At 43.4% G+C, this 12,277-nt stretch overlaps 1 protein-coding gene across 2 annotated transcripts; it reads left to right on the forward strand.

Moving 5' to 3' along the window:
• Positions 1 to 369: 369 nt before the first annotated feature.
• LOC308334875 (E3 ubiquitin-protein ligase TRIM39-like) lies at positions 370 to 10,633 on the forward strand. 2 transcript variants are annotated; one of them, XM_080791756.1, is made up of 9 exons: positions 370 to 604; positions 3,833 to 4,211; positions 4,671 to 4,928; positions 5,107 to 5,202; positions 5,394 to 5,627; positions 6,978 to 7,125; positions 8,046 to 8,072; positions 8,177 to 8,352; positions 8,781 to 10,633. In XM_080791756.1, exons 1-9 carry the CDS (start codon positions 498 to 500, stop codon positions 9,156 to 9,158), a joined length of 1,803 nt encoding a protein of 600 aa, XP_080647882.1. In that variant the 5' UTR covers positions 370 to 497; the 3' UTR covers positions 9,159 to 10,633. The 2 variants fall into 2 exon arrangements, with proteins under 2 accessions (XP_080647882.1, XP_080647883.1); XM_080791757.1 differs by having other exon boundaries at positions 487 to 610.
• Positions 10,634 to 12,277: the final 1,644 nt, after the last annotated feature.

Consider the following 12,277-nt stretch of genomic DNA (forward strand, 5'->3'; position numbering starts at 1 on the left):
TTATCTTGTGGTAATGCTATTTACACAGACATGCCCATTGCGTGCGCACGCACACACACACACACACACACACACACACACACACACACACACACACACACACACACACACACACACACACACACACAACGTTTAGTGTGAGAATATCGCACACAGCATTAGTATAGCCTAGCCCTAAAGTATTGTGCAAGCTAATAACATGCCTTGCAGTGGTAACAGTAACAGTTTCCACTGTAGGAAGTTGTGTGTAGGCCGACAGAGAAATAGGCAATGACATCAGTCATTATATTAGTCATGCTGAGCCAGTGCACAGACCTATACAGACCCACAGACAGAAAGACAGACAAGACAGGGAGACAGACGGGCACTATGATGGCTTGTTGACGAGTGGGATAGGCGTAACGTGCACAGCGTTAAGTAACTGTTGACGTTCATGTTCCCGTTTTTACGGCCACACTAAATGAACATTCATTCATCAGTCAGTCTTGACGCCGTGCATGGTGAAGTCACCTGCTGCACACAGTGTTTCAACAGTGTGGAAAGAAAGACCTGCCAACAACCAGCTACACAGCATTCACAGCAGAACTAGCATCAGCAAAAACGAGTGAGTGTAAGTTTGGAAATAATTCATTGATTATATTATATGTAAATAATGTATACACCGAGGATAACACATGAAGTAGGCTAATAGTAAACCACTTATTTGTGTGTGTTTTTAAGTACGATAAATGGTCCACATTTGCATTTGGAATTTTGGATTATAATTTACATCTCGGTTTTCAATTTCGTATTCTTTTTTCAAGTGGTGGCAAGTACAAATAGAATATAAAAAAATCAACCACAAAATCACACAAATCAAAACTAGAATAAATAGTGATCAATACATAGGAGTAATCTGAAAGACTTGAGAAGCAAAGGATTCCAGCTACACTTGCAGCACTATACTAGATATAATAGAAAGACGTTAACTTGTTAACAATAATGCCTGAAAAAACATGTTTTAGCACATAACCAACATTGACTAGTACAAACAGCCATTGCAAGAAGTGTTCCTGTAATGATTGATGATCAATATGTTTTCAGTGCTAAAAAGGCCAAAGTTGCACTATTTAGGATTTTGGGCCTACACTATCTGATTTATATATGCACACTTGTTAGAGTATACTGTACACAATGGGGCTTTGTATTATGAATAGAATATGGCTGTAATGTTTTTAGGACCTATAAAAACATAAAATGTAGGTAGGCCTATAGACATGTGTATGTGCGTGTGCACAAGCCCACGTGTGTGCGTGTCGTGTGTGTGTGTGTGTGTGTGTGTGTGTGTGTGTGTGTGTGTTCGTTCTATGGAAACCCATTATTGTCAATAACAGTCGACTTTGATGAATTAGGCTATATCAGTCCACTGCATGTGTAGTAACTTTTACAAATCCACTGCGGATGACTTATAATGACTTATGTCACATAAGTCATTTTAACAAGTTCTCCGCAGTGGAAAACACTTGAGAAACATAAGTTGTGTTTCGGGCCAGATAAATAGGCTTGTGCTCCTGAATAATGCATAGGACAATACATTAGCAAAGAAACCATAATTCCCTGGTGTACAACTGTACACAGCCATCATTGTAATGAGCTCATTGCTTATGTGATTCAGTGGAAAGACAGGGTGTGCCTGTCTGTGTGTGCATTTGGTAACACGCGCCCAGTGGAGCCCTGGCGTAAGGGAAACAAAGGTGTGTATACTGCAGCCTTACCAACGCAGCACCACGTGAGTCCTGAAAAGTGACTGAAGGCAGGCGGTGGTAAACACAACACACCCAGGCCATCCCTCAACCCCACCTGGAGAACCAATGAGATAGATAATATATATGAGGCAATAATTTTATGCAGGTCAAAGGTCAAAGGTGAGAGTGTGCGTATACCACTTAATAACATTATATAATAACCGTGGACCGCACAGTACTTCTCATGAAGTCACTGTTGTTTGTTTGGCATTGTTGTTTGCGTGTTATACTCCTTGAAGGGATTCCAGGGGCCTATTTCACGAATCTTGGATGAACTAATCCAGGATATAGGCCAAAGCGAGGCTTTTTAAATCCTGATCTTTACAGCCTGGTTTATTCCGTTCCACTAAAGCCAAGCGAGGCTCAGAATTGGCGGATTTGGCGAGCCGGGCTCAGCAAGCCTCGCTTACAAGCGCGTGCACGCATTCCTTGAAAAGCCATGATGCCGATCATAGATTTCTTGAGCGAGACCAATCATGAGCGAGGCGAGCAAATCTGCAGGGAGAGCTGCGGCTTTCACCGTTGAGGAGCAAGAAAATCTTATGATAATGATATACTACGAGGAAGCCAAGGAAATAATTAAAAATAAGGGAAATACAAGCGCCATTAACAAGGCGAGGGAGAGAGCGTGGCAAAATATTGCCAACAGATTGAACGCGTAAATTGTAAAGCATATTATATATATAGGCCTATAGTCGAAGTCCATAAATATATAATTCAGTGAACCTATAGCCCCGAGTTGTGGAGGGTGAGCTATAGTTCCAAACGAGCTTAAACTTTAAGGGCACTTTCTCGAAATAGCGCACTGAGCTCATTTGTGCAATGCAAACGCCAAACTAATAGGCGAGTGCGCTCCGGATTCGGTACGGTATGGAATTGTATTGTGCGCCATGAAATGTTACATTACATTAAGTCTAACTGTCTGCATGCACTGTAGTGTCACGATTGCATGGCATGGCAATACCGATTTTTCAGAATGTATTATTCCATCATAATTTGAGCCTATAAATGTCTCAAATTTGAAAGCACTATATTTCTGAAACATTTCAAAGATTCCTTTTACACATGTCCACCGTAGGATGAACCTAAATAGGTTTGAATGGGGTGTCTAGGTGTATATGTAGGACTATGGGTGAAACGTTATAATGGTAATATGTTGTAAAACAATGAGTAATGGTAATATTTAGTGGTTTTCACTTTTACAAAAAAATAAATAAATCATATTCATAATTCTTCTTAACCGTGCACTTGCACGACAGCAAACCTATTCATGGGGAACATTCACCAAAAGCAGCTGATCTACAAGCTCACAAGCTGTCATGATGTTGTGCAGCCTATATATTTTGGTTATTTGATTTTATATAGTGCTTAAATTAGTCCTTTAATGCAGACCGATACAAATAAGGCAACATAAACCCATAATAATTGAATAAATCTGGAAAACATCATTGGTTTGTGATCAGTTTGACTGCTTAATGAACAGTAAAGACATCAGGATTAGGTTAAACCTGGCTGTTAGCCTGGTCCGGAGCAGGCTAAGTCCAAAGCATAAGTTCCCATGGTAACTTATGTAGCATCCCTTTCATGAAACCGAATCAAGCCTCAACATATCCAGGTTAACCGGTTAAGTTAATCTGGCAAGATCAACCAGCTTTCATGAAACCGGTTAAGCACTGATCCAGGATATATTAAGCCAGGATATGTGTTAAAGCCCGGCTTAATCTCTAATCCAAGTTTCGTGAAATAGGCCCCAGGTGGTCCCCAGCTAAGTGCTGGAGAGTTGGTAACCAAATGAATCCTTACAAATCTTTCATTCTTGAGAGCGAGAGTTAAATTATTGTTAAACATCCGATTTAATTTACAAGACATCTGATCTACACAATTGGAGAATGTAGCAGAAGAATCCAACGACAAGTATTGGTTCTGAGAGGCTAAATGTCAGCAAATAAATAATGGGCCTTGATATGAAAAAGGTTGAAAACCACTGCTCTACAGTTCCTCTATCAAACAACAACTCACTCAACGATTCCCTTATTCCCGCCTTCCAGAGCCATGGCCAGCCGAGGCAGCCTGCTGTGCGAGAAGCAGTTCCAGTGCTCCATCTGCCTGCGTGTGTTCACCGACCCGGTCACCACGCCCTGCGGACACAACTTCTGCGAGGCCTGCCTCCGGGGCGCCTGGGGCCACGCCAGCAGCGAGGCGGCGTGCCGGTGCCCCGCTTGCGACAAGGCGTTCCCTTCCAGGCCGGTCATCAGCGTCAACACGGCCTTCAAAGAGCTCGTGGACATGTTCGGAACGATGGCGGCCGCTGGCGTCAGCTCCGCGGCGGGCGTACCGCCGCTAAACGTGCCTCCGCCGCTGCCGGTGGTCGCCCCGGACGAGGTGGCGTGCGACGTGTGCCTGGTGGGGACCGTGGCACAGCTCAAGGTATTATTATACATGTTATATTTGTAAGTCTCTAAATGTTCTGATGAATTGAAAATGGTGGACCCTGTGACCCGTGTGAGCTTAATCATGGTGTCGTCCACAGTAACAGTTCTTGTAGTGACCTGTGCTTCCGTTTGAAATCCTACTATAAATGTGCCACGTCTCTGTGTGTGTGTGTGTGTGTGTGTGTGTGTACGGTTGTAATGCACGTAACTCGAGAACCGTTTGCCCCACTGACTTCACATTCAACATACGCGTTCCACACCGCCACAGGGAGTGCTGTGCCCGGTATCAAGTCAGTCGGACCCATGGTGCTCCAGAACCACCACAAAAGACTCTGGTCAGGCTCTGCCAGTGGGCCTAATCAGCCTAAATCCCCTCACCTGTGCAATTTGCTAGTGTATTTTGAGTTGAATGAATTTGAATTTGTTTAATGATTCAATCAATCAATCAATCAAGGCCCTGAAGTCGTGCCTGGTGTGTCTGACGTCGTACTGCCACGACCACCTGGAGCCGCACCGCCGGGTGGCCGCGCTGGCGCGCCACAAGCTGATCGAGCCGGTGCGCCACCTGGAGGAGCGGATCTGCACCAAGCACTCCAGTCTGCTGGATATGTTCTGCCGGGACGACGGCACGTGCGTGTGTCGCTTCTGCGCGGAGACGGAGCACAAGGCCCACCGCACCGTCACCATAGAGGAGGAGAGCGGGGAGATAAAGGTTTGTAACATAATATAACAATAACTAATATAATAATTTTGACGTTGATGTTCGCCCCCCAGAAGAGTTCACCCAGACCCAAACAGAACATGAGAGCATCATCAGATATACAGTATATATACCTAAATGCATATAAACACACAGAGGTGTGCGTGCGTGTGTTTCACGTGTGTTTCAGGTCCAGATGAAGGATAAGGAAGCAGAGTTTGGGCAGCGGATCCAGGACAGGCTGAAGAAAGCAGAGGAGATTAAACAATGTTTGGAGCAAGGCAGAGTGAGTTCTGTCTTTGATTGATTGATTGACTGACTGACTGAATACTTTCAAAGATCTAAGCAGGACAGTAAACATGACACAGAAGTTAGTTCCTGTGGGGTTTGGATTGTCCTGTGGATTCAATGAATCAACGGATCATAAAATATTCTTACCACATCAATACATGATTTATTTTGGTAAATCTTAATAAGGTAAGCGCAAAGCGCGAGAAGGTGGACAGCGAGCGCGTCTTTGCGTCTCTGAGGATCTCCGTGGAGAAGAGCCGGGCTCAGGCCGTGGAGGAGATGGAGGAGAAGCAGAGGGAGGCAGAGAGGAGGGCAGAGGGCCTCCTCCGAGAGCTGGAGGAGGAGATCACGGAGCTCCAGAGGAGGAGCGGAGAGCTGGAGCAGCTGGAGCACACAGAGGACCACCTCCACCTGCTGCAGGTATACGGAAACAACTCGTTGTTGTGTCGGGCAGAATTAACCTCCATAGTCTAACTTTGTGTTTTTGAGTGGTGCAGCCATTCCATTGCGTAGCTATGTGTGCATGTGTACGTGTCCACGCACATGTCCGAGCACGGAAAGCTGAAACACCTCGCCAATACCACTGGATGGCACAGCCTCTCACACAGAGGACATGGGAGGAGAGCCAGTACAGTACAGTACAGTACAGTACAGTACAGTACAGTACAGTACAGTACAGTACAGTACAGTACAGTACAGTACAGTACAGTACAGTACAGTACAGTACAGTACAGTACAGTACCACTCAATTCAGACGGGTCTGATTTCCCCCCAAAAATGAAGCACAAAAGTAGCAAAAGTAACGGCGCGAAGTGACACATTTTGATCTTGTAGATTGCAACATTTGAGTTTGAAAAGTCACAAGAGTTTGACAAAATGCACAGTTCTGGATTAACTGTGCATGCCTCTAGATTAACTCTGTTAACAATGCAGTAAATGACGCTTGTCGTCAGTTACTGGGAAGTCGGACGTGAAGAACTTCCACAGAAAAGGGAGGTAGAAGAATCTCAAGGGAAACTGTACCGGTTTGCCTGGTTGAGTCACCATTATAAGGAAATGTGCCCATAATTAATTGCATGTGTCTGCTCGCTCATACATACAGTAAGTTACAATGAACAGCAACATGATTTTAATATGGAAGGTTAATTTTCCCCCCACAACACGCCCATATCCCCCCCCCCCCCCCCCCCCCCCCCCAACACAACAGTGGTCCCCAGGTTGATTCTCAGTCAGGGTGGTGGTCCCTGGTTCATAATCAGTTGAAAACCCCTGATCTAGAATGATTGTGAATCAGGATGTAGTTTCATTGTGAATCTAGATGCGACTCTAGACCTTTTTGTTTCGTGAAAAATGTACTGTATCTTCTTGTGCATTTTCTGTTTGTTTTTATGCTGTCCAGCACTTTGGTCAACCTTGGTTGTTTCAAATGTGCTCTAGAAATAAAATGTACTTGACTTGACTTGATCACATGTAAGTACAGCTTGCAGCAGAGACATCAGAGGTCAGCCTGCCTAAACAAGTGGGTTTTGTGGGGTTTTGACCATGTAATGGTCCAAATTAACGATGGTTCTAGATTAATTATGGATCCAAATCACCTCTTTCAGTTTAGAATTCAACCTTAGACCTACAGATTCGTTGAAATGCATTGAATGTCTTTATCCAATGAAGCTTGTATAAGTTGTTCAGTGTCCCCAGGTTCTAATGGAAGCATGGGATAATAACTAACACTGCTGCTGATGCATGTGGTTTATTGTATTTGCTCTGTTGCAGAGGTTCCCATCTCTCAGCTCTCTTCCTCCCACCAGAGAATGGTCTGAGACTGGCGTCAGCTCAGACCTCTGTGTGGGAACCGTGAGGAGAGCGCTGTCCAAGCTGGACGACACAGTGGGGAATGAGTTGGACAGGTTGAAGGACCAAGGTGAGGTGAACTATAGCCTGGCATCATGGCCAGACTATTAACAATGCGTAGATATTAGTCTGGAACTTTGGTGTGGAAGATTTATTTCCAAGGGGCGGTTACAGCAGATTTGCCTGGTTTACATAATTTGAAAAGGATGAACTAAAAACACTTTTGACCTAAATTTTGTTAATTAAAAAACAATTCCAATTTCTTTTTGTAAAAGTATTTCATAAATAAAATAGAAAGATCTAATAAAATTGTTCAAGAAGTACTAGTTTGGGACCTGTACGTGTTCTCTATTGGGTCTTGAGCTAAAACGAACCAGTGCTATATAGACAACATTCAACCACTAGATGTAGCACTTATACTTAGTCTGTAGCATAAGGTAATGGTATAGCCACACAATACAGTTCCTTATTTCAATGATTTAACTGTCTATAAGCTGACAACAACAGTGACATGCCTCTCATCAATTTAAGGGGATAGCGCTCAGCTTGCAGAACATAAACAATATATACTTTTATTCTACACCCTGTCAAAAGCTCTGTGGATTGCTGTATTTTCTTTCTATTATTTGTCTGCATAAAAATGTTATCAATATTGCATTTAACCAGCTGGGGCTGTATTTTGCGTGTCTTAAGTATACCAGGTCTTATTACTTAACTTAAGACCTGGAGGCGTGAATAGCCAAATGGCATTGATCACGCCTCCAGGTCTTAAGTTAAGTAATAAGGCCTGGTACTTAAGACACGCAAAATACATGGTATCTAAAAAAAATCAACCGTTTTTGAGAATAGCGAAAATAGCAGATTAACCAACTCACAACGTATTGCATCGCATTGTGAGCTTGTAGATTGGCTATTTTTTACTGGGCAACACTATTGTATACTTCATTCTTTCTTCATGGTTGCTGAATCTGATGTTCTTTTTCACGGCAGAATTGAAGAGGATGCAAAAATATGCAAGTATGACTTCATTCTAAAAATGATAATCTACTTTTTACCAAATGTTTTAACAACAAAATACTCAAAAAATACTTCAATTCATGCACTCATCCTCCCATCATCAGTGGACGTGGTGTTGGACCCAGACACAGCCCACCCCAACATTGTGCTGTCGGCCGATGGGAAGCGGGTGGGTCGAGGTGACCTGATGCACGTCCTGCCCGACAACCCCCAGCGCTTTGACCCTGTGCTCTGCATTCTGGGAAAGAGGGGCTTCCTGGCTGGGAGGTTCTACTTCCAGGTCAGTGTTGTACAGGCAATATTTCTTTAACTTGAATCTATGAAAATAACCAGATCATGATGGTTGGGCGCTGGGAGCATATCTTTGGACCGACATAGTCAGTCCACATGCAATAGTCTGACACCCTACCCCAAACCTTATAGCCTAACCCTAACCGGAGGAGCCACGGGTGAGTCTTAACCGGCCATGCATGATCGGAGCCACGCATGTGTCTTAACCGGCCACGCATGTCGGACTGTTAGTACATCGGACCAACGTATGCGCCCCACAGAGGCCTGCCTAACCATGTCCGCGGTTCACTTTTCATCAGCATTCACGGTTCACCATTCATCAGTGCTGCTCCGAGCCTGCAACAATACCCACTCTTGTATCAACTCTGATCATAGATCACAGTTCACATTCATGTTTTCTCCTGGATCTTCCATCAGGTCAACGTTGGAGCAAAGACATTCTGGGACGTGGGCGTGGTCAGAGAGTCCATCAACAGGAAGGGCATGATCACGTCGACCCCGGAGAACGGCTATTGGACGGTGAGGCTCAGGGGCGGGGACGAGTACCGGGCTCTGGAGTCGCCCTCTGTCCTCCTGAGTCTCCGGGAGAAGCCTCGGACGATCGGCGTGTTCGTGGACTATGAGGAAGGCACGGTGTCTTTCTTCAACGTGGAGGACAAGTCCCACATGTACTCCTTCGTCGGGCATCGTTTCACCGAGAGGCTCTTCCCCTTCCTCAGCCCGAGTGTCAGCGATGAGGGGAGGAACACGGCCCCATTGGTCATCACTGCTGTCAATCAAGCGACGTCGAGTTAGAGATTGGCACACCTGCATGAACTAAAGTTGTTGTTGGGTACACGGTGGCGTGCTGTCGCCTCGCAGCTAGAGGGTCCTGGGTTCGATTCCCGCAAGGGGCGTGTTCTCTCCTCCGCGTCATCCCCTAGGTGGAGTTGGCGAAAGAGCCTTTCTGTGTGGAGTTTGCATGTTCTTCCCGGGTCCCCTAGAGCAGGGGTCCCGAAATTATTTTGGGGGGTCCGCAAATGATATATATAATTTTAATAATTATTAATTTTAAAAAAAGGGTTTCGTTTTTTGTTTTTTTGTCAACTGAATGGCTGGAAAATTGAAATTTAGAGTTTACACTGCAGTACACATATTGCATGCATAAACCTTCCTCAATGATTATAATTTCATTTTTTTCAGTATTTATTTATGACGTATTTTCTCTATTATTAAGGTTATTGTAGCTGTCAATTTATATTGGTGGTGGGGGTCGCAAGACATGGCCAAAGCATTTTCGGGGGTCCCCAGCCAAAAACGTTGAGAACCCCTGCACTATGGTAGGTAGGTAGTAGGTACCCTCACAAAAACACCCTGGTCTCTAAAACTGCATCCCCCTGGCCAGCCAGGGCACCTGATGGAGGGGAAAGCAACTGGTTGGAATAACATGTTCCTTCCACGCATTACGTCCAACATGGGGAAACTTCCCCCCTGTCAGGTGAAAAGAAGCGGTTGGACTACTAATGCAGTGAAGGAAGTATGAGGTCAGTCCGTTACTCTCCCAAGGTTGGCAGAGGGATTGTGGGATTATAATTGACACTGGGTGAAAAAAATTGGTTTCATGGGTTTAGGAGACCAGACGTAGGGCATGAGTCTCTTCATTCCTGTGCATGGGGTGGTGGAGTGGCCACGCCCACTTAGGAGACCATTGTGTACCATTTCGTACTAGTGGTGAGGTGTAGGATTGGCTAATTTTGGTATATATGGATCTTTGACAGAATTATTCCATTGTTGTTCAATGTACACTTTTTAGTTTATTTTCAGATGGACATCCATACATTTTGCTTCTATTGTTTATGTTTTTCAGACTAATCTACAACCCGGAAATGGCTAGTATGAAATATTGTGAGGGTGTTATATTCTATTGATGGTGCCTTGATTTTGCATTAAACACTTTAATGAGCTCACTGTTCAATTAATACACTTGTCTTTTTACAGCATGGTTGTAGTAGGCCAAGTTGTCTAAAGAACTGTGTGTGTCCCTCCCTTCAAACGTAGACTAATCACAGCCCATGCCCTGAATGTCCTTACGGAACAACAGCACTTACGGTCGGTTACAAGTACCCGGTGAAATGAAAGTTGGGTCATAGTTGAACCTATAAATACCATAAATGCAATCATTAAATGACATTATAATGCATTTTAAAGGTGCTTAATGCATTATAGACCCAACCTTACAGTGTTACGAAACACAATAGCCCAGGTGTTGTCTCTTCTGATTTTAATCAAAATATTTCATCCAATAAAGTTTCATTCATCATCAATTATTACACAGCTGGACTCTTTGTTCTATGTCACCTCTGCCAACCTTTGTCAGGTAATCGTTGTCTATCTGGTACCTTAGTTACTTTTATTCTGAGTATAAAATGGACCGTGAAGATCAAGTGATGGAGCTATGATAACATAAGAAGACTTTTATTCATCCCGTGGGGGAAGTTCAGGCGCAAAAGACAGTATAGGCTACAGCAGTTAAGAACAGGTTACAGGGCAAGATGGAAAACAAATACACATGCAGTAGATACAGCATGAATGAATGAACCATTGTAAAGCGCTTTGAGCACTTGGAAAAGCGCTATAAAAATGCAATTCATTATTACATCATATTTGAGGCAACAAAGAAATGTTTACCATCAAAGAAAAATATATAATGTAATCAACTAACTTGCTTTGTTTTTACACAACTGCAGAAAATCTAAGTGTATATAGACAAAGATCATTGAGTGTTGTTTATAGTTAGTACGGCTTGCTATGCCTGGCCAGTGTTACATATCACATCCCTGATAGAAATAGGGGTAAGTGGTGGAAAAAAACAAGACAGAGTGAGTCTTTGACAGCGGGTGGGACACGCATGGTTCAAAAGTTAGAGGTCTATTGCTTACAATTAAGTACACGAGGAGGAAAACGTTTCTGCATCTGAGAACTGGACAACTTTACACAAAAGTAATTTTGTTTTTTGTTGGTTTTTGTTTTGCCTTAAAATGACAAATTCGTACTAAAGGCCTGAAATGACCAATTTGCATTTCATATTTTAACTCTACAATTTGGGTGAATAGCATGAAATTAACCACTTGAACACCATGCATCTATATACTGGGGGGGCTATTTACCAAAAATAGCCAATGTAGGACACAAAGTAGCCAACACATGTCCAATTGACTAAAGGCCTATTCATACTCCAGTTTTAGGTGATACGGTGACCACCGAAAATTACAACATGAAGTCACACTGAAGTGGTAACTGGTAAGAGACTCACCACTCACCCAAACACATCTCTTTGTGTTTACTAACCACTGTGGTCACCTTATCACCTAAAACTGGAGTATGAATAGGGTTTAAAGAGGGTTTAAGAAGTGGTTGGTAGATGCCTGCACTGTGTCAACGGTATAATTGCTGATTATATCAGTAGTCTGAGACTAATAATCCAGATAAATGCAATAGTGCTGTCTAGTGGCAAAAGAGAGCTATTACACAAAAATGTACATATGTATGTCGTACTGTATAAGCTTCAATTCACCAACATCACTATTAACGTCCAATACAACATGAAACACAACAGTCAGAGCTTTAATCTTCTGTATATGAAAGCGGTATAGGCTACTGAGTTAAACACTAATAAAGTTGTTTTTAAGGAATGTTTCACATCAAGTCAGACAAAAGAAATAAAGTAATAATGACGTATAATACCATAAAAATAAACCATAATGAACAATAGTCTACATAATTCATTAGGCTCCTTATTATATCAAACTAGACCGAAGCCCGGCTGTAGAGCACCGAGTCGGTAACGATAGAAGTTGGAGATCCATGCCCCAACCAGCTATGCAATACCCGTTGTACCCGTGTCAGACTAGTACCCATTCCACCCATCTGTCTGT

Source organism: Protomyctophum bolini (assembly GCF_963924005.1).
Source record: "Protomyctophum bolini genome assembly, chromosome: 20".
NCBI lineage: Eukaryota > Metazoa > Chordata > Actinopteri > Myctophiformes > Myctophidae > Protomyctophum > Protomyctophum bolini.